The sequence below is a fragment of the Xenopus tropicalis genome, chromosome 8, assembly GCF_000004195.4.
Source record: "Xenopus tropicalis strain Nigerian chromosome 8, UCB_Xtro_10.0, whole genome shotgun sequence".
Lineage (NCBI taxonomy): Eukaryota > Metazoa > Chordata > Amphibia > Anura > Pipidae > Xenopus > Xenopus tropicalis.
This window is the reverse complement of record NC_030684.2, coordinates 87,433,139-87,459,406: the sequence shown is the minus strand read 5'-3', so window position 1 is coordinate 87,459,406 and position 26,268 is coordinate 87,433,139. Positions and strand designations below refer to the sequence as shown.

Below are 26,268 nucleotides of genomic sequence, written 5' to 3'. Positions count from 1 at the left end.
CTAGAAAATATCAGTCAGCCCACTGAACCCAGTTAGACATATGCTCCAAATATTTTATGAACACTAGAATTAAATCTTATTACTGATTGGTTGCAATAGGATATTGAATAATAGCACCCTGCACCATGTCACCACACAAGACCAAAGGAAGTTTGTTGTCATGAAAATAGAAAGTCTGTTACACAGTTATGTGCACAATACTAATATACTGTACATACAGATCCTCACAGAAAAACATTAAAAGTCAAATTGGCACAGTACACACTAGAGATCAGATAACTGAAGCTTTTCAAGACTACTATAAAACTGTACAACCTATTATCGCTTTCACTAAAAACAACACAAACCCTCAAGCAATCAATCCTGCTGCCCTCCCAAGATTCACTGGAAAAGCATTATCCCATCTCAATGAACCCATCACAGAAGAGGAACTGAAACAAATGCTGAAATTCTCACCAAATAAAATAGCCCCTGGCTCAGACGGCCTCACTTACCTTTATTACAAAACATTCTATAACACACCTATTAAACATAATTAATCAAATACTACAGGGAACAGTCTTGCCCTCCTCCATGCTATTTTCACACATTACTTTAATCCTGAAAGACAGAAAAGACCCTCAGTCTTGCTCCAGCTATCACCCAATTGCATTGTTAAATACAGACATTAAGATACTCAGTAAAATATTGGCCAATAGATTAACTAGCCTTATAACCTTGCTGATTGACCAAGATCAGGTGGGATTTATCACATGAAGCCAAGCGGTAGATAACACTAAAAAAGTAATATTGATTGAAATAGCAAACACTGCTAAAACTCCAATCTTGGCCTTGAGCTTGGATGCAGAAAAGCCTTTGACCACCTGAACTGGATGTACATGAATACAATACTAGACTTTATGGGACTTGAGGGACCATTCCACAAAGCTATTTCAGCCCTATACTCTCACCCAACTGTAGTGGTTAAGATAAAGGGACAACCCATAAAAATAGCAAATGGGACAAGGCAAGGTTGCCCCCTATCACCCATAATTTATGCCCTATTTTGCTGGACTCAAAAAAGTGTATTACGCTAGAAAATATCAGTCAGCCCACTGAACCCAGTTAGACATATGCTCCAAATATTTTATGAACACTAGAATTAAATCTTATTACTGATTGGTTGCAATAGGATATTGAATAATGGCACCCTGCACCATGTCACCACACAAGACCAAAGGAAGTTTGTTGTCATGAAAATAGAAATAGCAAACACTGCTAAAACTCCAATCTTGGCCTTGAGCTTGGATGCAGAAAAGCCTTTGACCACCTGAACTGGATGTACATGAATACAATACTAGACTTTATGGGACTTGAGGGACCATTCCACAAAGCTATTTCAGCCCTATACTCTCACCCAACTGTAGTGGTTAAGATAAAGGGACAACCCATAAAAATAGCAAATGGGACAAGGCAAGGTTGCCCCCTATCACCCACTATTTATGCCTATTTTGCTGGACTCAAAAAAGTGTATTACGCTAGAAAATATCAGTCAGCCCACTGAACCCAGTTAGACATATGCTCCAAATATTTTATGAACACTAGCAATAGCAGTCAGAAACTCCCCAGACTTAATTGGAATTGTATATAAGGAAAAGGAATATAACGTCTCTTTTTGCAGACAACATACTGTTAACCCTAACCCTAACTTCCTTCCCAAATCTACATACACTATTAGATAAAAACAGCAAACTATCCATTCACGAAGTTAATCAAGACAAATCAGAAGCATTGCCAATCAATCTACTCCAGGCACAGATAAAGCTACTTAAGCTTAACTTTAACTACAAATGGAAAAAAGACTCTTTGAAATATTTGGGCATACATCTCACCCCCGCCTATACTTCCCTATATAGAGAAAATTACACCCCCCTTATAACCAAGATACCAAGAAAAAAGGTTACCGTCCCTAGACTCCTCTACTACTTCAAAAGGTTACCAGTACAAGTCCCCCTTTCCATACTTAAAATCATACAAAAGAGGTTGACAACATTTATTTGGGGCTCCAAATTGCACAGAATCAACCACAAAATCTTAAAGGACAATGAAAGGTTAATATAAATTAACAGTAAGTCTAAAGGCATTTTTTTAAGTACTTGCTGCATATCTAAATTCCCAGATCCCTGCTTGCTTCTCTGAGATATGGTGCTGGCAGCCTACAGCAGTGTGAAGACTACAGTGACATCACTGAAATCTCTCTTCCCTTCCTGTAGGTGCCAGCAGCAGCCTTCCTATTCTCTGAGCATGTGTGTAACTTGATCCTGTCTCCTGTTCTGAGCTACACATACCCACCAGCCAATCAGAAGCGGATCTGGCAGAGGGGAGGGGGGGAGGGAATGAAACACGTGTGCAGAATAAAGCAAGGAGGGAAAGGAAGGGAGAATACCTTTTTAGAGATGGCTGCTTGTTCTAGAAAATGTGAAGTAAGTGTGACTGAGTAAATATTTGATTAGGTGAGCCAAAAGTGTGGCGTTTTTACTAAACAATAGGAGGACTATTGGGCAGTATGCTTTTTAAATTTTGACTTGCATTCTCCTTTAAGCTCCCCCATTTCACGTGGGGGTCTGGGTGCCCCTGATATGCACAAAAATTATCTAGCGGACCATCGCCAAGCATGGTCAGACCAAGTACAGTGTGGGAAATGGATGGCTCTGGAAAAGTGGTGTATCACCATACAATATCTCTTTCCTGTTGTGGAATGCACATATACCCTCTGACATAAAGGGAGGCTCCTCAGCTGCATAAAATTGACTCTTTCAATATGGAAATATGCAGATAGTCCTTATAACTTCATACAGAAGCCATATAGACTATCTCCAGTGTTTGGAAATCCAAGTTTCCCTCCGGGCATTGCTAAATCTTACTCCACAGTCTGGAAAAGCCACGACCTACCACAACTAAGAGACTTCTATGACGCAAGAACCTGAAAAAAAATATACACATTCCAGGATCTCCAGACAAAATTTGATATTGCCAGCACACTATTCTACCAATACATTCAGATCCATTACTTCACCCAACAATCAGGAGGAACCCAACTGCCACTGGAACTCTCGCTCAATAACCCCCCAGAGGAGCACTTTGCGAAACATGCATATATGCTTAAATGGGAACAAATCATAGAAAGAGAATTACCACTTCCCCCATGGACTGAGATATGGGACAATCTCAGAAAAGCCTCAGTTTCTGTCATACAAAAGGAAACAAATTATAAGATTCTAATGCACTGGTACATGACTCCCACAAGGCTCCACACTATATATCCAAACACTTCCACCACTTGCCGGAGACAATGCGGGGAAGAAGGAACAATAGACCATATATTCTGGAAATGCCTTGTCATAAGAGATTATTGGAGAACTGTACTAGCCCTCATAGAACCACTAAAGGGAAGGAACTTGCAACTGGACCCTCTAACATTTCTATTGGTCCTTCTATTCCCAAAGCTTAAAAATGTCCAGAAACTGGCTAACTTAATACTGTGGCCAAAAGGCTACTAGCTACTAACTGGAAAAAAATAACCGCACCAAAAAAAACAGAACTTGAAATGGCAATCCAGGACATCCGATGTATGGAATATTTGGCAGCCCTCCACCAATCCCAAATCATGAACTTCAACAAAGTTTGGCTATCATGGGACTTGCTACACCCACCAATTGGACAACCGATTATCTCAGACCCTCCACTTTAAATGGAAAATCACCCAACCAGTTTCAAATATATAGGACTAACTTAATGGGAGCTAACACCCACCCCAAAAGGACTACCTCTGATAAAGCAAAAATTGACCCCGGGCATTGAACCTTTGATATTCTGTTTATGTAGTTTTTGTTTTTTCTACTTTTTATTTAGTAATCTATAGAATTGCAATGCTTTGTTTAATATGTTATAAAAAATATAAATAAAGATTTAAAAAAAAAAAAAAGTCAAATTGGACAATCCCTCATAATTGGACAATCCCTCATAATTGGACAATCCCTCACTAGCCATGCAAAGCTGCCAAACTCCTTCTACGACTGGATATTTTCTTGCAAAATTCCACTCAAGGACTCATATACTAAAGTGCCAGTGCTAGATGTATTAATGCATGCAACACTGCATCTATACCAATTCTATTTACCAGAGGCCTGCTGTACCCTTGTGTGTGGTGGGCTTGGCTTAGACTGAGGCACTAATTGTAGTATGTTTGGACGCAAGGTACTTAAAGGAGACATATTGGATAAATGGGAAAAACCCTAATTTTGTAGGCAATTATGAATAATATATGGTGCTGGTTTCCCTTTGGGCTAAACATTAATCCTATCTGTAAAAATGGCCCCTTTATTGGAGCTCCCTATAGATCCTATTACTTCTCTGTCCATGTTTGAAATGAAGAGTGGGCGTGTCCTAACGGTCCCTGCCAGAAGCACAGTAGGAGAGGGATAGGCAATCACACCCCTGCACTCACACAAGCACAGACAGGCTTCAGTTCCCTATCAGGTCAGTCTAGCTGCTGATTGGTTCCTATCCTACAGTTTAGTGTACTGAGAGGCTCCCCTGCCCATCCAGAGAATTCAGCCAGCTGGAAATGGAACAGATGGGCGGGACTAGTGGGGTTTTGGTGGAATTTCTCAATAAATCAGTCTGAAATACGACATTTTTAAGCACATTCCTTCTATATTTAGAGGAGTATAATTCACTGGCACTGTCAGAGTTCTCCTGCAGCCAAGATTCGGCACATGCGCGTTAAAACACGAGCTCGCAAGCTCACTGTCAAGCGCATACGCGGCAGTACTCGCGTGCGTACGTGTTCACACGCGCATACTTCAGCGCAAGCCCACGTTCGAGCGTGCGTAGTTTCTGACGCATGCGCAACTAGCGTAAATAGACGCTGAGGCCTACGATCCAGTGCGAGGTGATCTTCTCTGACTGACACTGAGCGTTCCTGCACTTCTGATCTGATCCTTGGATTTCTGATTACAGCATTGTTTCCTGACTACTCTTTGGTTCATCCTTCGGCTTTGACTTCTGACGCTGATTCCTGTTTTTGACCCCGGCCTGTTTTGACCTTCCCTTCTGCAACCGGTGCCTGTTTTTGTGTACCCTCCTGCAGATAAAGACTTTCCTGCTCAAAGGTACCTACGACACTTCTGCTATTCTTCAGCTGGGCCTGTTACTGTTATTTTATCCAGTTTTCGGGTTCAATGGGAAGCGCAGGGGAGGCTAGTTTTCATCTGACTACCGTGATACCTGACAGGTACATTCATAATTTTTATCAGATATGTCTCCTTTAATATCTGCCCTGAGTAGTAGTTTAATGCATACCTCCGCTATGTATTTGTAACATCAAGTAAGGTGTATGCAAATGGATTTGATGTCCTGCCCAACATACCACCTCTTACATGGTGGGTGCAATTTGCCAAAATGTACTCAATTTACTACCCATGCAAATCTTTGTGCCTATTATTTGTCAAAAATGGTTTCATGGTCTTAAAGCCATTGTATTATCTAGCTCAACTTGATACTGGGAACTGACTAAAAATCAAGTTAAGTTAGACCTAGTCCAGGCTTGGACTTGAAAGTCTCACATTCAAAGGGCATATTCATTTTGTGAAGCGTAAGGAAACACATTTTCTAGTCACAGGGGCCACAATAATTACTTAATTGTACAGGAAAAGAATAAAACAGAACAGAAAAAAGGGACTTACTTCATAATAAGTATGTAAAAGAAATACATAACTATAAGTATAAGACTTTCCCACCTGTAAATAAAAAATACACACGTTATAAGATAAGTGAAAGAAACTTGCCATTTTGCATTTGAGAATTAAAGTGATATTTGTGATAGCAACTATATCAGTACTTGTATCACAGGTACTGATGCAACACCCAGTCCTACAAGTAGCTGTTTCGAAAAACTGGTAAAAGGAGGGGTGGGTTTATATTTCAAAGAAACCAGGAGCATGGAGATTTTGGCAGCACTGGAGTTCTTTGGCCTCTAGATAAATCACTGCTCTGGGACCAGACATTTTTTGATAAAAATTGACTCTGCAGGACAAGGCATATCAATGGCTTTTATTGATACAGTAAATAATGTCAGATGAAGGTAAGCAAATACAGCTATGGCTCTACAGCCAGTTATTCTACAGATGAAACTACACAGTTGCTGAAATATCTTATATTAAACTTACCAAACTATGATTTCATCATATATAAACTGGAAAGAGAAAAAAAACATTAACTTTAGTTTTATTTGGTAAAGAAACAGATAGATCACATAATTATTATGGAGTCCAGATAAGGTGATGAAATCTGGCACAGCCCCCTCTGAGCAGGAACAAAAAAAAGGAAAAAGGGGGGCACTCTGGAAATCCAATCACAGCCCCCTCTGAGCCCATACACAATAAATATAACCAGCCTATAGATGCAACTAAAATGTCCAGAGCTGACTTCACCTGTGGGTTGATTGGTGGGATTGGTCAAGTTATGGGCACCATACAAAGCCAAATAGTCTAAGACAGCTCCTTTTTTTAGAGGATCTGTAGATACTTGGATTTGACGCTCTATTTAGATTAATTTCCTCCCCCAATCATAACAATCATTTTTTGTCAAACTAAAAGGTAAATCATACTTACAATTATAAGTGCCAATATTGATATAATGTAATACATGGAATCTCTAAAGAGGGACCACCAGGTCAGGCGAACAACCTGCAAAAGTGAACAGAAAGATGGTACAAGTCTCAAAGCATGCAAGTTCTCACTGAAGTTCATTGTAGAGCATTATGATTATTTTGATTTCTTTTTTAAGTCACTTTTGGAATATTATGCATTGTAATGGTATTTTTTTTGCATAGAAGAATAATAGTAAGAAATGGGTCTCCAGAATTGTATCACCTGTGGGGTGGATGTGAGAGAAAACACTTCTGTAAGATCTTTTATGTGTTATCTAAACATGGACATAAGTACACAAGACTCCATAGGCATTAAAACACAGGAGAAACTCTTTAGTGCAAATGGGGTTACTTATATCGCATATACAGAGGCTAAGATAACTGGGAATGTATTCTGTATTATTACTCAATTGATCACAGAAAGCATTCAAAAACATTTCAAAAACTGCTCACCTGTCCTGCAAAAACTCCACACACACCAATTATACAGAGGATATTAAATACTGCCGAACCTACAATGGTTCCAACCCCAACATCACCGTGGGTGATAAATACACCTAAAATCAGAGCGAAATGAGGATATTTGAATATAATATATATATGGAGAGAGTAAGTAAATAAGGTAGCCTTTACAATTGCATATAAATTGAAGAAATAAACACAACATACTGAAGTCCTATTTATATAATATGCCATTAAAGCTTATACCACTGCATCATTTACATTAGGGATCCCCAACCTTTTAGACCCATGAGCCACATTCAAATGAAAAAAGTGTTGGGGAGCAACACAAGCGTGGAAAAGGTTCCTGGGGGTGCCAAATAAGAGCTATGATTGGCTACTTAATAGCCCCTAGGTGGACTGGCAGCCAACAGAAGGCTCTGTTTGGCATTATACTTGGGTTTTATGCAACCAAAACTTGCCTCCTTACTAGAAATTCAAAAATAAGCACCTGTTTGAGGCCACTGGGAGCAACATCCAAGGGGTTGGTGAGCAACATGTTGCTTACGAGTCACTGGTTGGGGATCACTGATTTACATGGTGTGTGAAGTCTCTTTTATAACAAATATTTAGGGGGTAATATACTTCGTAGTGCTGATGCCATACAGTTTATTTAGCGTTTAAGCTGTTGGACAGCTCTGGATGACATCAATCTTCTTTAACCTGTACACTTCTATGGCTGCACTGTACTTCAGAGTTTGTCATATATGGTTTGAAAAACTAGTAATTAAGTGTAGCAAGTATGAACTTACCAATAACGGAGGCAAAAAGCTCGGGGGTAGAACTGCCAGCAGCCATAAAAGTGGCACCTGCTACATCTTCACTTAAATGCAGCTTCTGTAATACAGAATTCAGTATTTAGAAAGTTGGTCATATCAACAGGCACTGATTATAATAACTACCTGCTGGCTTTTCAGTTTGGACCTGATTATTTCCCCAGGTAGAAGGGGCTGCTGTTGTACATGAATCTTAGCTCTGGTGCAACGTGACTGATACAGTGTAAGGAAAGCACCAGTTGGTGGAATGAACATATGCTATTCAATTATGCATGCAGAAGCAGCTTCTGTTATGTCAAGATAAACAGTTAATATTCTGAATTGGCTCTGGATCCACATGGCAGATTTCATAATTATTCGCTTTGGTATTTACTGAAAGGTCTCTTTACTGCTGAAGAGCCAAGAAGATTAGGGCTTCAAACTTTGGCAGAAAATAAATTGCTGGCATGTTAGGACACAGGTCAGCGGTCAACAATGCTTGAAGTAAATGCAGAGCAGATACTGGAAATGGCTGTTCATTCGTCAAATCTCTGTTTATTTTCTATTGTAGAAGTCATGCAGCAAGTGGCAAGCTGTTTACCAGCTTTGATTGGATGCCAGTAATGAAGTGCATGTGCAATGGGTGGGTTCCTCACACTAACAATCCAGTCAGATATAGTCAGTCAGATTCAGTAAATGCGCATTCTCTAGTTGCCTTGACTTTTTGTTGCCACTGACCAACTCCACAGAGAGAATATGTCTCAACTTGCTGTCATGCAAAGCTAATAAAGGTTTTTCCTCCCCACTAATTGTTGGTTAAAAGAGATATTTCATCTATTGAAAAGTAGAACGTAGCATTTGCTTTAATAGACAATAAATAATGAGAGCATAGGTTATTATATTCATGTTGTGCTGATTACATACTGTAGATAAATGCTTAAGCAAGTAGAGCTGGGCGGTATGACCAAAAATTTCTATCACGGTATTTTTCAAAATTATATCGGTGTCACGGTATTTGACGGTATTTTTTTTTCCATGCATGATTAGGTGTTAACCCCATTTCCTAATAAATTAGAGAATAATTACTGCAGTATTGAAAATCAGAGTCAGGCAAGCGAAGGATCGGCAACAGAAAGTCGTAAGGTAAATCAGGCAGACTTAGTTTCCCAGGCAAGGCCGCAGACAACATAGCACAGGAGGAGGCGTTTGATAGCTTCACGGACGTGCACGCTTTGACATGTACGTGCGCTTTGACGCGCGTGCGCAACGTCCCGCGGACAACGGGACGCGTGCGCGCACGCAAGGAGGCGCGCGAGACCGGGCTGCACGGGTGAGTACCCTGACACCCCGGTATTGCGGTATCTGAAAAATGAATATAGTTTAAAAAAAAAAATACCGGTATTCGGTATTAAACGGTATATCGCCCAGCCCTATAAGCAAGCAATATGGCAGCTACAGCACATGTACAAATTCATAGCAGGAATATTCTGTGGGCACTTAGCTATTTCCTCATACTATAATGGGAATACTGAAATTTACTGTGGCAAGGATAGTAATCGTACTAATAACTAGGCATTCTGAATAGTAAGGGAGGTTAGCAGTTGTAGCAAATGATTGCATTGTCTATATGTATTAACAGCACTATTACAATGTCTACAATATAGATATATATGTATATACACACACTCCATACACACTGTACCAAAGTACTTATTACACTAACTTTCTTTTTCATATACCATTGGAAAGCTTAGTGGTTCATGGCACTGAGCAGGGTGAAATCCTTCTCTGCATAATGAACTCCACTCCTCTCTATTTATTATGCTTGACAGCCCATGCAGCACAGGGAGGGAAAGGGCATATAATTATACAGATGGGAATTATTTAGTCATGCTATTCCACTGGTTAAACACAAACCTCCCTGAGGTAAAAAAAAAAAAAATATATACCTGAAGTTTTAGCCCCATAACTGTCAAGGAGACTTCAATTAAGCTAATCTTGACTAGCCATATATATTGTATATACAAATTCTTACCATAATCAAAGTATGCAATGTGAACCTCCCCAGATAAATATTATGATGGCCATACACAGATTTATAAAATATATCAGCATCAGCATCTTAGCAGCCTCTATATCCGACTGGAAATTAACCAGATGTCAATTGGGTGAATTTGAAAATCTAGCCAGCAAAGACCATCTGAGTATTGATGGTCTTCCAACAAATCAGTATGTTGTTCCATATGATCCTATTGTTGGTCCTGGTAACAAATAGTCACATCAGCCCAATTTAGCCCACTGTATAGGCAGTCAAATTGGGCAAAGATCCACTTGCAAACCTAGGAAAAAGGTTGCATCTATCAGTGCATGGACAGCTTTTCTCTGATACTCTGAAGCCTCTTGTATAAATGTTAAACTGCTGACTGTATTCTGCCCTCCAGATATATCTATATTTATCTCTTCAACAAGATGTTACCTGTGGTAACACAAATGTAACTGCGGGCGACAAATCTCCCCATGTGCCATCATCCTTAGGCTGATGGGCCATGGAGCGAGTTAGTCACCTGTGATGGATCTCTGCTACTGCTCCTGCCTTCAGGAGGAAACACTGAACAAATTTGGAAAGCCGAAGCAATACGTAGGCCTTTCCACCAGCGACTCTCATTGTTGCCAGTGGAAAGGCATTTTGGAGCTGTTAGTCACCCGGGGTAGCAGACATCTATTGCAGGCGACTAATTCCCTCCATGACCCATCAGCCTTGGAGTGAAGACAGAACTGTCTCAAACTCAGGTGTAGTTTTAACTTTAATACCATACCTTCAAATGCACTAATCACATGCTGTAGCTAGGGGGATAACTGTGATAATGAATATCTGATGTACATCTGACCTCCCTCTTGTGTACCCCAACCCATTTTGTGATAATGCCACCTGATGGCCAGCAATCTTACATTACACTGAAATCTTCCTTTCAATTTGATAAGCACTGCCCCACAATGTCCTTTGATCCTTAATGGCTCTTCTTCCAATTAATTCTCTAAGACATAACTCTACTGTCATATATGGGGATCTAGCCTAATAACAGCTTTTTTCGGGAACCAGTAAAAGCTGGTGATTGAGCGGAACAAGTATGTCAAGCCATACATATGTTTCACAACTAACAGCAAGCAACAAAGGAAAATATTTGTGCACCACATGAAGGAAAACAGAATGTGATAAAAATAACTGCATTCACCTCAGAAGCACAAACAAAACAAAATATGTTTATCTACACCATGGAGAAAAAGGTTAGTGGTTTACTGGGGATCCTGGGGGGACAGAGTTCAACAGAAGCTGGAGACCACATGCTAGGCATTACAAAGTATCCAGAGCATTGCTAGCAGGGAAGAGCTCAAAGAGCTCACAATCTGCAGGTGTTTGGGGGAAGTGAGATTCAACCAACAGATTTGCAGAAGGATCAGAAAATAATAATGCGCTTCCCCAGCACTTCTCTTGTCATTAAATCCCCCGCTTTCTCCTTTGCGTCTGTTGTTGAAATCTGGGAGAAGTGCTTACAGAATACAAATTTACCGACCTGAAAACGAAACCATTTCTCTTGGGAAAGCAGCCGCTTCTGTCACCTACACTAGCTTTGAAACAAATTCAATATATTAGTTATGCTAAAGAGAAGACGCAGTCATTATTTCATAATGTGCCATTTCGTCGGTGCAGAGCAGAAGACTGATTTTAGCTCCTTCAACAGTAGCTTGTCACTCAGACAACATGCTATACAAGGTAACAAAGCTGTTCTGAGCAGGTTTTATACCATGTAACATTTGCAAGTTCATTTTTCATCCTGTCCCAAATACATCATCCTGCGGTTTTATGTATAACATGGTCCCAAAGACCCTGATGAGGGGGTTCACTTAGGGACTGCTCACACAAAGGTCAGGCAATTTACTGCTGTAGCTTTTGGTGCCATCATTTCATCTCTCACTTTAGGGCATGTATTTTAGTATATAATATAAAGTAACGGTACAAGGTGATATCCTATTTAGCTTGGCATAACTATCCATTTGGCAGTTTGTTGAATGTTTGTAGGATATGTACATATAGCAATAAAATCATACAAAATGAAGTTTTGCTGGTTAGATCGTCCCAACCAATATCTAAGTACAGGTATGGGACCCCTTTTCCAGAATGCTCGGGACCTGGGGTTTTCCGGATAAGGTTCTGTAATTTGGATCTCCTACCTTAAGTCTACTAAAAAATTTTTTAAATAGTATTTAAACCCAAAAGTATTGTTTTGGCTCTAATAAGGATTAATTATGTCTTACTTGGGATCAAGTACAAGGTACTGTTTTATTATTACAGAGAAAAAGGGAAACCATTTCTAAAAATCTAAATTTTTTTATTAAAATCGAGTCTATAGGAGATGGCCTTTCCGTAATTTGGAATTTTCTGGATAATAGGTTCCCGGATAAGGGGTCCGATACCTGTAATAAGAATATTAGTGGGTTTGTCAGTCAGGCAGGTTTCAAAACTGGTAGTGTGTGGCAGATGATGAAGTAAAGAGAAGTACATTCTGATGTTATAATTGTGCAAGTTTTTGGCCTGAACTAAGGAAAAAAGGAATGTTTTACACTATTTACAGCCACAAACAGAAATTTCAGAACCATATAAGCGCACACATATATATTTTAAATCAACCATTTATTATTAAAAGCATTTTGGCTTTTTTGTGCTTGCCTCTGACCTACTAAGCATTTGGTTCAGTTGGCTGGAGTGCCAACCTGCAAACCTGTACACTAGAAAGAAAATATTAAAACATTCCTGGATTTAATCATTGCAAAAATGTCCCGTTAGCAGGGATGGCTACTGTCTTGAGGTTTAAATAATGTAGTAAACATTGCCATTCAGTACTGAATGTTACATAAACTAGTGTTACTTAATCTAGAGTCTCCCCTCACACCGAGCTGAGGTATTAATTATTCAATAGCAGTAGCAATGCCGTGCCTCGCCTGTATGAGCATGAATTCCTGGTAAAGTCGTTCATAACTAATTTTTTTCATTGCTAAATGATTGATACAGTTAAATTTTATTGGAGAATAAGATCTTGTGAGCACTGATGTGCCACTTTTTAAAGGACAGAAAGAAAATGAAGAATTAAATCTATGAAGCTAATCTTAACTAGCCATATACTGTATGTTGTAAATACAATTTGTTATCATTATCAAAGTATTACTCACATGCAATGTGAACCTCCCCAAATAACTGTTATGATGGCCATACACAGATTTATAAAATATAGCATCTTTTAGGCCTATATATGGTACTTTCCAATTGGCCTACCCTACAAAAATCTGACTGGAAATTATCCAGATGTCAGTTGGGTGGATTTAAAAATCTTGCCAGCACAGATATTGTTTAGTCTAGTACAGGGGTGTCGAACTCAATCAGAGAAGGGGCCAAAATCTAAAATCCAGCCTAAATCGCGGGCCGAATGGTTTACTGAACAGTCATAAACTGACAACGCTAACCAGAAATGTGAATTTAAAATGAGTGGAACAATCTTTTCCTTAACAGTGCTGTTAACCAACTCACATGCTATCAAGCAAAACAGTAATATTGGAATGTACCTAAAATGCTCATTGTTTTGTTTTCTGGCTAGATGTCTGACACCGTTTTCCCCGGATCAATGAGTCAATGTTCGGTTTTATTTCTTGGGCTGTAGCAACCCGCAAAACAGCATGGAGGTTGTCATCGGTAATGCGTGATCTGTGCTTGTTTTTGTTCAGATTCATTATTGAAAACATCTGTTCACAAAGATAGGTGCTCCCGAACATGGATAGAATACGGGCAGCATGAAGTCGGAGCTCTGGCATTGAGTCAGGGGGCAGTAGAGGGTAGAAGTCCTCAATTTCAACATCCTGAAACCTTGATTTCAGGCCACTGTCAGACTGAAGCTCGATTATCTCCATCTGAAGGTGATGGGGCACATTGTTGACATCAACTGTAAAAGGATTGGCAAAGATGTCAAAGCCTGAGCAATGCCGTGCCTCGCCTGTATGAGCATGAATTCCTGGTAAAGTCGTTCATAACTAATTTTTTTCATTGCTAAATGATTGATACAGTTAAATTTTATTGGAGAATAAGATCTTGTGAGCACTGATGTGCCACTTTTTAAAGGACAGAAAGAAAATGAAGAATTAAATCTATGAAGCTAATCTTAACTAGCCATATACTGTATGTTGTAAATACAATTTGTTATCATTATCAAAGTATTACTCACATGCAATGTGAACCTCCCCAAATAACTGTTATGATGGCCATACACAGATTTATAAAATATAGCATCTTTTAGGCCTATATATGGTACTTTCCAATTGGCCTACCCTACAAAAATCTGACTGGAAATTATCCAGATGTCAGTTGGGTGGATTTAAAAATCTTGCCAGCAAAGACCACATCTGAAAGACCACATCTGAGTACAGGCCCAGATTTGTGGTGAAGCCTTAGGGCCGTGGCAGACGGGGAGATTAGATGCCGCGCGACAAATCTCCCTTGTCACGGGCGACTAATCTTCCCGAAATGCCATCCCACCTTCTAGAATGTAAATCGCGGGTGGCATACGCCGTGCCAAAATTGCTGAAGTTTCCTCTCAAGGCAACTTCGTGATTTTGGCAAATCGCCGTGCTGTGTATGCCATTCCTCCAGCGGTTTACATTCTAGCCGGTGGGATGGCATTTCGGGGAGATTAGTCGCCCGTGACAAGGGAGATTTGTTGTGGGTGACTAATCTGCCCGTCTGTCACGGCCCTTAGAGTGAAGACACACGGAGCTACTAGTAGCACCTACATGTCACGGCTACAAAAATGCTCATCATTACTGATAATTGTCTTATGGGTGTTATGGTAGAGGCAATTCTCAGTATTGTCTATGGCAGGGTATTTTCTGGCATTTAGTAGCCGTGACAAGTAGCTGCTACTAAGCAGGTCCATGTATATTTGCCATTATGCCTCAATTCTTCCAGATTACTAAATCTAAGCTGCCTGCAGTCTGAACCCTCACAGATATTGTTTAGTCTAGTACAGGGGTGTCGAACTCAATCAGAGAAGGGGCCAAAATCTAAAATCCAGCCTAAATCGCGGGCCGAATGGTTTACTGAACAGTCATAAACTGACAACGTTAACCAGAAATGTGAATTTAAAATGAGTGGAACAATCTTTTCCTTAACAGTGCTGTTAACCAACTCACATGCTATCAAGCAAAACAGTAATATTGGAATGTACCTAAAATGCTCATTGTTTTGTTTTCTGGCTAGATGTCTGACACCGTTTTCCCCGGATCAATGAGTCAATGTTCGGTTTTATTTCTTGGGCTGTAGCAACCCGCAAAACAGCATGGAGGTTGTCATCGGTAATGCGTGATCTGTGCTTGTTTTTGTTCAGATTCATTATTGAAAACATCTGTTCACAAAGATAGGTGCTCCCGAACATGGATAGAATACGGGCAGCATGAAGTCGGAGCTCTGGCATTGAGTCAGGGGGCAGTAGAGGGTAGAAGTCCTCAATTTCAACATCCTGAAACCTTGATTTCAGGCCACTGTCAGACTGAAGCTCGATTATCTCCATCTGAAGGTGATGGGGCACATTGTTGACATCAACTGTAAAAGGATTGGCAAAGATGTCAAAGCCTGAGTGCTGTGTTCTAAAGTCAGAGAAGCGCCGCTCAAATTCACTTAGTAAACGGCTAACTTTGGTAGCCAGCCGACTGCAAGGAAAAGTACCAGAAATAGTGGTTGAGATACTCAAACAAACGGGAAAGTGGGCAAGATTGTCCTGTTCCAGTTGGGACTTCCATAGTTGAAGTTTACGCTGGAATGCTGTGATCATGTCAGACATCTTCGTGATGACTTGTTTGCGTCCCTGCAGCTTCAGATTTAGTTGGGCGAGATGCTCGCATATGTCACACATCATAGCAAAATCACATAGCCAGGAGGGATCCGACAGTTCAGGCAAGGGCTTTCCTTTACTTTCCATGAAAAGAGCAATTTCTTCTCTGAGCTGAAAAAATCTTTTGAGGACTGCGCTCTTGCTCAGCCATCTTACTTCTGTGTGGTATGGCACGTCTCCATGCTCTGCACCCACCTCCTGTAAAAACTGCTGGAACTGGCGATGATTCAGGCCACGTGCCCTTATAAAGTTAATAGTTTTAATGACTGTGGTCATTATGTCATTCATGTCCAGAACTTTTCCACACATAGCCTCTTGGTGGATAATGCAATGATAAGTAATCAAGGGTGTGTGGCAGTGACTTTTTTGCATTCTTTCCTTCATTAGTCCAACCAAGCCTTTCTTTTCTCCGCACATTGAAGGTGCGCCATCGGTAGTTAGCCCCACCAACTTTTCCCAGGGTAATTTAAAATTATTTATAGATTTCTCCACAGCCTCAAATATATCTCTACCAGTCGTCGTCCCATGCATGGCAGATACATCCAAAAGTTCCTCAGTGACAGAGAGGTCGGTCTTCGTAGCACGTATAAAGATGGACAGCTGCGCTGTACCAGTGTTGTCTGTGCTTTCATCGATAGCAAGTGAAAAAGCGAGATAACTGCATGCCTGTTCGGCCAGCTGTGATGATAGATTTCCTGAGAGTTCTTGAACTCTGTCTGCAATGGTGTTTCTTGACAAACTGACATTTTGAAAACTCTGTATCTGGTCTGGGCATACTTGCTCACACACTTTTAGCATGCATTGCTTCAAAAAGGCACCCTCTGAAAAACACCTTGAAGTACGGGCAATTTCTTCAGCCACTATAAAGCTTGCTTTCACTGCAGCATCATTTTTCGCTGTAGCCTTTGTAAACATTTGCTGCTGTGATTGTAGTTTGCCTTTTAGTTCTTTAACAATTTTATGCTTTTCTTCCAAAGTATATTTGCCATACTTAACATTATGTTTTGTGTCAAAATGACGACGTATATTGTACTCTTTCATCACCGACACTGTCTCATAACACAATATACACACTGGTTTGCCCTCTCTAAGCACAAACATGTATTCATTTTCCCATTTGTCATTAAATTGTCTGCCTTCACCGTCAACTTTTCTTTTCCTGGACATTTTGGGATCAATATTGGCAGTAAAAGATGTAGTTTATTGGAAATCTGTGTTAGAAGGAAAAAGTTGAAAACTGCACAGGGATAGCTTGATTTGGCAGATGGAGTCAGTCAATAAATGCCTGGCTGGGTACAGATAGCAGATTCTGATTTTTATGCCTGCACTTTATGCCAGGAACTGGCAGCTTCTGCTGTGTATTTTTTAGCACACGCTCTCCTGTGTACTTTTTAGCACACGCTCTCCTGTGTACTTTTTAGCACACGCTCTCCTGTGTACTTTTTAGCACACGCTCTCCTGTGTACTTTTTAGCACACGCTCTCCTGTGTACTTTTTAGCACACGCTCTCCTCTGTACTTTTTAGCACACCCTCTCCTGTGTATTTTTTAGCACACCCTCTCCTGTGTACTTTTTAGCACACGCTCTCCTTTGTATTTTTTAGCACACGCTCTCCTGTGTACTTTTTAGCACACGCTCTCCTGTGTACTTTTTAGCACACGCTATCCTGTGTACTTTTTAGCACACGCTCTCCTGTGTACTTTTTAGCACACCCTCTCCTTTGTATTTTTTAGCACACGCTCTCCTGTGTACTTTTTAGCACACGCTCTCCTGTGTATTTTTTAGCACACGCTCTCCTGTGTACTTTTTAGCACACGCTCTCCTTTGTATTTTTTAGCACACGCTCTCCTGTGTACTTTTTAGCACACGCTCTCCTGTGTACTTTTTAGCACACGCTATCCTGTGTACTTTTTAGCACACGCTCTCCTGTGTACTTTTTAGCACACGCTCTCCTGTGTATTTTTTAGCACACGCTCTCCTGTGTACTTTTTAGCACACGCTCTCCTGTGTACTTTTTAGCACACGCTCTCCTGTGTACTTTTTAGCACACGCTCTCCTGTGTACTTTTTAGCACACCCTCTCCTGTGTATTTTTTAGCACACCCTCTCCTGTGTACTTTTTAGCACACGCTCTCCTTTGTATTTTTTAGCACACGCTCTCCTGTGTACTTTTTAGCACACGCTCTCCTGTGTACTTTTTAGCACACGCTCTCCTGTGTATTTTTTAGCACACGCTCTCCTGTGTATTTTTTAGCACACCCTCTCCTGTGTACTTTTTAGCACACGCTCTCCTTTGTATTTTTTAGCACACGCTCTCCTGTGTACTTTTTAGCACACGCTATCCTGTGTACTTTTTAGCATACGGCCATACGCTCTCCTGTGTATTTTTTAGCATACGGCCATACGCTCTCCTGTGTTTTTTTTAACACAAGCTCTTTAGCACTCGCCTCCTGAATCTTTCCTGACTTGTGGCTTGTGATCTCACCGGCCGTACTTGCTATCTATTACGCATGCGCATAGAATCTATGCGCATGCGTAATAGATAGCAAGTACGGCCGGCTATGCCATAGAATGATTCTACTATGGCCGGCCGTACTTGCTATCTAATACGCATGTGCATAGATTCTATGCGTATGCATAATAGATAGCAAGTACGGCCGGCGAGATCGGTGCGGGCCACATTGCAAGGCCTGGCGGGCCGGATTTGGCCCGCGGGCCTTGTGTCTGACACCTGTGGTCTAGTACTTAAAACCTCAGGCATTCCAGATATCTAGTATCTTTGATACATTTAATCTGAACTCTTCCAAATAAATGTTACTGTGATGCCAGTACGCTGAACACTCTCAGGTATGTGCTTCACTGGAAGCTGTAATCTGTTCCCTACCACTGTAATCGGAACCCTCTTTTAAAACTGTTACTATAACTATAGTACCTGTAATCAGGCCCGGATTTGCGGAGAGGCCGCAAAGGCCCGGGCCTAGGGCAGCACAAATTTGGGGGCGGCATGCCGCCCCGCCGCACCGCAATCTAAAGCTTTTTCGCCCATACGGAGCAGTGGGGACCTCTCCCCAACTGCTCCGTATGCGAATGCTTACACGCTGTATCGATCGCGCATGCGTGCGGGGAATGCCGATCGTGCGTTTGCGCATGCGTGGGGGTGCCGATGGTGCATTTGCGCATGCGCGGAGCAAGACGGACTGGGCCGGCCTTGGGGCGGCGGGATTACAAATCCGGCCCTGCCTGTAATATGACCCCTCTTCAGTTAGTGAACCTCTGGTACCTATAACCTGAACCCTTTCACATAAAAGTTACTTCAGTAACTGGAAGCTGAACCCTATCTGGCCCAAAAAATCAGATCAGATGCTGGAACTGTGTAAAGCTTTCTGGAAAGGACCACATCCACACTATCCAGCTATCAGTAGGGGAGGCTGTAGTTTGGGGCCATAAGATGCTGATTGCTTGTGGTTGGGACAGCAGACTACATATTGACCAATATTTTGTAAGCTTTTTTTAGTAGTTAAAATATGAACCTACCAACACCTTCTACTGCACTCTTAAATCTGGACCTTGACCTCCTAAAATTCTCCCAAAAATTATTAACGGTCCACATCCTGGAAATAGCCAGATTGTCAATTGCCTAACGATGGAAAACAGATTCAATTCCAAATATGACGGAAATGACAAACTTTCTGGACTTAACTGAAAAATTTGAGTTTTTTGATGCTAGAAACAGAAACTCTCTAAGAAACCACCATAAGAAATGGTCCTCTTGGAGAAGTTTCAATATTACCTGAATGATGAGTCTATACATGTCAGTACTACTAAGCTTGCCCTATTGCCATATATGTCTCTATTCACTAAAGTCTCCATTCTCCCTTTCCTTTTTCCCTACCCTGGTTTTTTTTTCCCCTCTCCCTCTCTTTCCTTCCCTCTCTGTTCTTTCCTCTTTCTTCCCGGCTTTCTGATTTTCCTTTAAAGAGTGTAAGGAATAATTATTGTATACCATTGGCCTTGAAGTAATATTCTGTAGACGACAATATGTATAGAGGCTATTTGATTATTGTCATGTTTATTGCTGTGAATTCGAAAATAAAAAATTGTCAATTTAAAAAAAAAAATATATGAACCTACCCAGACAAATGCTACTCTGGTGCCTCAAACTTTTAATGTTTTTTTTTAACTTTTTAAGTTTTCTAAACCCCCTTAGATAAAGGCTACCACATTTTTTTACCATGAAGTTTAACCTGAAAATCTGTAGTTTAACCTGAAATCTCTTACAGTTTACAATGATGGATTTATAAGCAACAGCGCCCATCCCTCCCTTACCCAATAGGTGCATGTGCAGGGCAGTCTTGTGTGTGTGTACTGATAAGGAAGAATGGGCATTTGGAAGTCCGTGCCTACCACCCCCCAAACTCAGTTGGCAGATTTACCTACAAGTCCATCTTTCCTCAGAAAGAATTCATAGGTCACCCCAGGCATGTATCCTTGGGTGCCTATATATATTATATGGTCTTAAAGGAGAAGGAAAGTTAAAAACTATGTAAGCCTTATCAGTCATAAAAACAGTCATAAAAACTCACAGAAAAACTGCACTGAGTCCTCTATCAAAATAACATAGGATTTCTTGTCTCCTTTTTTGTAAACATGTTCTTAGGGTATCTGACTTCCTCTCTCAGAAAAATCCTTGGGGCCAGAGTCTGCCCAGTTCTCTCCTCTCTCCCTTCTCCTGCTCCCCCCTCCCATAAAAATTCATAAAACTCACTCCCCCCACCCTTAGGAATGTGTGGTCTGAGCTACCAACTGCTGGAGCTACAGCAGGGAACTACTTAAAATGCCAGCTGCTGTCTTAAGAAACAGAGAAAGCTTCTAGAGCTCTTTAGTTAGTTATGTTAATGCTTTCTGCAGAATAAATATATTGTTCTAGGTGGCACTAATGTGGCAAATCAGTTGGCTGTAAAATGCCAAAATAACTTTCCTTCTCTATATTTATATTATAATGGGAGTTGCTAAAATAAATTTTATTTTCAGATAAAATAATTACTGCAAGAAGTTAAATAATAAGTATATTGTTTAGAGTTATATATAATATATAGAAAGGGAAGGATTTCCTCTGATATCTGTGAATGTTCTACTTTAATTCCTATGGATCAATAAACGTGTGTAAATTGGCCAATTTTTCTTGGATCAAATAAAGAATATACGTGTGTGTTTTAAGTGCATTTATCTTGCACCCTCTAGTGACCAGTCTGTCAAATTAACATTGTTATGCATTAAATTGCAGATTTTATTTCTAGTTCACAAACAGCCATGTCCATTAACTGAAAAAAAGAGTCAAAGTTGCTTCCAATACGTTTTGACATGTTTTGAGTGTACTTTAAGCTCTGCTACCTTTACTAGAAGCTTGCCTGCACAGAACCTAATATTTGGAAATATAGGTTTTATTGTAGTACTACATTGCATTTTACCGTGCTTAGATATCTTCCTTTACTATGGTTAACTGTACAATGCACCCCCAAAAGCCATTATGAATGGACATTCTTCAACACAAATACTAGCTAACTGGCATCAGTAATAAGCTGTTGACTTCACTCCATTACCCATTGCGTGGCTACCCATGATGGGACATCTGATAAACTGATAAAGTTTCCCATTGCCCCAACTTAGCTTACCCATAACATTCCTTAGATGTAGTGCTCATTAAAAATTATAGCAGCCCTCTGGCCTCTGACTTCTCACTCTAGATCTTGAAGTCAAGTGCCTTAGTATGACCAAAATATGTAAATAAATGATAAATAAGAAATCTCAACATGTTAACTAGGTAATGCCCCTCCATGTAGTCAATAATGGCCCAAAGCTTCTTGGTACACAAAGAAACAAGGTACTAAAAATAAATTTGCCCTATAATGTCACCTTTTGAAAAAGGGAAAAGAAGAAATAAATATGCAAACAGGGAAAGCAGTTGGTTTACCCAGCATGGTGGTAGCAAAATCCAGCATTCCTATGGTGTATCTGGAAATTAGTTTATCCCACATGTGGCTTTCACTGTGCCAGGTCTCCGTTATTACACCATGTGTACCTGAAGCATATGCCTGCTTTGTGATCTGTTCTGCTCTCTCCCAGTTATCAGTATCAGCTGATAAGAGTCCTACTGCCATGCTCCGTCCTTCTCCATCCTCCCTCCGTACGCTGTCAGCCCTCCTACATTTGTTTTCAATCCTACTCACCCTAACGCTCTTTGTAACCCTAACTATAAAAGGGAACTTTTAGGGTTAGTGTTAGGTAAAGCGTTAGAGTGGATGATGAGGCAGAGGATGGAGGATGGAGCATGGAGGACAGGCGAATGGCAGAGGGAGCAGGGAGGTGTGAAAGAAAACAGAAACCATCTTGTTTTCTTAACTCCATCTTGTTCATATCATTTAATATTAGAGGGTTTTGAAATATGCTTAAGTTGTTTTTCTGTTAAAAAGCTATGTTTTATGAGTTTTGCTAAGTCTGCCTGACAAGGGGCTCCCGGTGCGTGTTGGCCACCTGGGCCCCACTGTCTGTTCTGCTTTTAGAGATAACAGGGCTAACTACTGATAAGAGTGTTTCAGAGCATATTATAATATGAGCATGTTTTGTGACAATAGTAAGAGTATCTTCTTCGAGACAGCTCCGTCAGGACTGTCTGTATACTCTATTCATACAAATAAACGTATCTACAATCAAACTGGCCTGTCCAACAGTTTCACTTTAACTGGTAGTATCTGGCAAACTAGAGAGGATAGCGGAGCGTTACAAAAAAGCAGACGGTAGGATGAGTGCATAAAGAAATATGAAGATACGGAAGAAAGGGCACTAGAAGCAGGCAGAAGAGGCACTTGCCTGGTGCACAACTCTGTGGGAAAAGGGGTGCTATGCACATACCTCTTCTGTCTGCCCCTTGTTTAGGCTTTCTGACAATGGGATGAGCGATAAATGCAGTGCACAATGGTGGCAAGTCACTGCATTGCCTCTGCTCCTCAGTTGCCCCCATAAGAGGCAAGGTACAGGGTGCACATTAAAATCATAAAAAAATGCCCTAAAATACTGCCTTCTTTGGGCATTGATCTATGTAGTAGATAAGATCAAATAAATGCAGGTTTTGAGGTGCAGGAGGTGTTGTTTGGCAGGTTTGAGTTTTCAAATCAGGACCACATTGGCTCATTGATGCGGTCACCGATCTGATGGCACTGTTGTAAATTGAATTAGCCAAATGAGCGGATCGAAACTAACTGGAGTGTTTGCAACTGTAAGGACCAGTTTGTTAAACTGGGTTAGTTCCCTCTGGATTTAATATGCAAATGTGACAACTCCAAGCATGACAAACTGTGTGATACAGTAGGATTAAAAACCTGTGAAATGAATATGCCCATACATGGCCAGATATCAGATGCTGATTTAACTGTTCTTGACTAAATTGGCACTCCACTGGTCTTTGTACCAATGGGGCAAAAAATATCAAATCTGCATTCAGATACACATTCATACATACAGTGGTGTGAAAAACTATTTGCCCCCTTCCTGATTCTTACTCTTTTGCATGTTTGTCACACAAAATGTTTCTGATCATCAAACACATTTAACTGTTAGTCAAAGATAACACAAGTAAACACAAAATGCAGTTTTTAAATGAGGGTTTTTATTATTTAGGGAGAAAAAAAATCCAAACCTACATGGCCCTGTGTGAAAAAGTAATTGCCCCCTGAACCTAATAACTGGTTGGGCCACCCTTAGCAGCAATAACTGCAATCAAGCGTTTGCGATAACTTGCAACGAGTCTTTTACAGCGCTCTGGAGGAATTTTGGCCCACTCATCTTTGCAGAATTGTTGTAATTCAGCTTTATTTGAGGGTTTTCTAGCATGAACCGCCTTTTTAAGGTCATGCCACAACATCTCAATAGGATTCAGGTCAGGACTTTGACTAGGCCACTCCAAAGTCTTCATTTTGTTTTTCTTCAGCCATTCAGAGGTGGATTTGCTGGTGTGTTTTGGGTCATTGTCCTGCTGCAGCACCCAAGATCGCTTCAGCTTGAGTTGACGAACAGATGGCCGGACATTCTCCTTCAGGATTTTTTGGTAGACAGTAGAATTCATGGTTCCATCTATCACAGCAAGCCTTCCAGGTCCTGAAGCAGCAAAACAACCCCAGACCATCACACTACCACCACCATATTTTACTGTTCGTATGATGTTCTTTTTCTGAAATGCTGTGTTACTTTTACGCCAGATGTAACGGGACACGCACCTTCCAAAAAGTTCAGCTTTTGTCTCGTCGGTCCACAAGGTATTTTCTCAAAAGTCTCGGCAATCATTGAGATGTTTTTTAGCAAAATTGAGACGAGCCTTAATGTTCTTTTTGCTTAAAAGTGGTTTGCGCCTTGGAAATCTGCCATGCAGGCCATTTTTGCCCAGTCTCTTTTTTATGGTGGAGTTGTGAACACTGACCTTAATTGAGGCAAGTGAGGCCTGCAGTTCTTTAGATGTTGTCCTGGGGTCTTTTGTGGCCTCTCGGATGAGTTGTCTCTGCGCTCTTGGGGTAATTTTGGTCGGCCGGCCATTCCTGGGAAGGTTCACCACTGTTCCATGTTTTGCCATTTGTGGATAATGGCTCTCACTGTGGTTCGCTGGAGTCCCAAAGCTTTAGAAATGGCTTTATAACCTTTACCAGACTGATAGATCTCAATTACTTTTGTTCTCATTTGTTCCTGAATTTCTTTGGATCTTGGCATGATGTCTAGCTTTTGAGGTGCTTTTGGTCTACTTCTCTGTGTCAGGTAGCTCCTATTTAAGTGATTTCTTGATTGAAACAGGTGTGGCAGTAATCAGGCCTGGGGGTGACTACAGAAATTGAACTCAGGTGTGATAAACTACAGTTAAGTTATTTTTTAACAATCACTTTTTCACACAGGGCCATGTAGATTTGGAGTCTTTTTTCTCCCTTAATAAAGTAAACCTTCATTTAAAAACTGCATTTTGTGTTCAATTATGTTATCTTTGACTAATAGTTAACGGTTTTTGATGAGCAGAAACATTTAAGTGTGACAAACATGCAAAAGAATAAGAAATCAGGAAGGGGGCAAATAGTTTTTGACACCACTGTACATTCATATCAGGCCCGTCAAAAGCCCCACTCGTTGAGTATTAAATCAGTCTGTGTATGTAGTGTGTGACCAATGGCATCAGTCACACTCAGGCAACACTTTAGTGACTGCATTTAAATAAAGCTGGGCATATGGGCCAGATAAAAGCTATTAAAACCATAAGGCTTCCCAAAAGCCTGCCTGACCGTATCTGAGAACTGCATTGGCACATTGACTCAGTAGTCTCCTGTCAGGTTGCCTTAGGCCCCATTATGATCTAATCCTGTTTTCAGCCCACATGTTGGTGGGCAATTCAGGTAAAGATCCACTCCCTAACCACATCATCTTATCATGTATGCAAATCTTAAGAAATGTTTAAAAAAAGTCCAGCTTTAGAAAGTATAATATGCACAAAGATACAAAGAAACCAAGTAAAAGATATCAAAGTTATAAATATTCAATTCATGGGCAGCCTGTTAGTTATTGTGTTACTAGTTAACTATATGTTGTTACAACCTTAATAAAAATCTTTGCCATAGACAATATGTTGCCATAGACAATAAACATTAAACTTGTTCACATAATGGTTTGTTATAATACTGTGTTGGACAGAATAATTGCCAAACTTGTTCACATAAACTAATTTCATAAACTTCACATTCACCTAAACTTATACAAAGCACACATGATGGGTATCAGAAAATGTAAAAGGGGTTATACAGGTGTATAAAAATAATCATTAATTATATAATGGCCTGCTCAAGGAGGACCAGAAAATTAAATAAATAGTGCCAGAAATATAAAGAAGGACTGAAACGGTAAGTCTAAAGAAGAAAAATGAAGAGAGCCAAAACAAGTATAGAGAGACCGGAAAAGGGAAGTATAAAGAAAAAATCAAAAAAGGAAACAACAGAAAAAGGAAAGAGAAAGAAAACAGAAAAAGACTTAAAGGAGAAAGAAAGGTAAAAACTAAGTAAGCTTTATCAGAAAGGTCTATGTAAATACAGCCATAAGCACTCACAGAAACGCTGTACTGAGTTCTCTGTAAAAAGATTAGTTGTGTCTGTTTTCCTCTGCCACAGACACACAGCTTTCAGCTTTCTCCTCTCTCCTGCTCCCCCCTCCCACAAGAACTCACTCCCCCCCTTAGGAATGTGGATCTGAGCCAATCAGCAGGAAGCTGACTCATATTCTAACTAACTGAGCATGTTCAGTTGCTCTGGGTGTCTGTGCAGGAGAGAGGCATTATGGGAACTTTCCTTACACAGCTCAGTGTTTTTTCTTCC

The 26,268-nt window shown here is 40.5% G+C and overlaps 1 protein-coding gene across 2 annotated transcripts in view; it reads right to left on the bottom strand.

The window, feature by feature from the left end:
- Positions 1-26,268, bottom strand: part of slc24a4 (solute carrier family 24 member 4) — a 108,307-nt gene that overhangs the window by 28,928 nt on the left and 53,111 nt on the right. For both annotated transcript variants that reach the window (XM_002933226.5, XM_031891465.1), the window contains exons 5-9: positions 7,945-8,029; positions 7,145-7,248; positions 6,654-6,728; positions 6,210-6,235; positions 5,727-5,780 (exon numbers count right to left, since the gene is read on the bottom strand). In XM_002933226.5, coding sequence (XP_002933272.2) covers positions 5,727-5,780; positions 6,210-6,235; positions 6,654-6,728; positions 7,145-7,248; positions 7,945-8,029 — 344 coding nt within the window. The remainder of the gene's footprint in view (positions 1-5,726; positions 5,781-6,209; positions 6,236-6,653; positions 6,729-7,144; positions 7,249-7,944; positions 8,030-26,268) is intronic.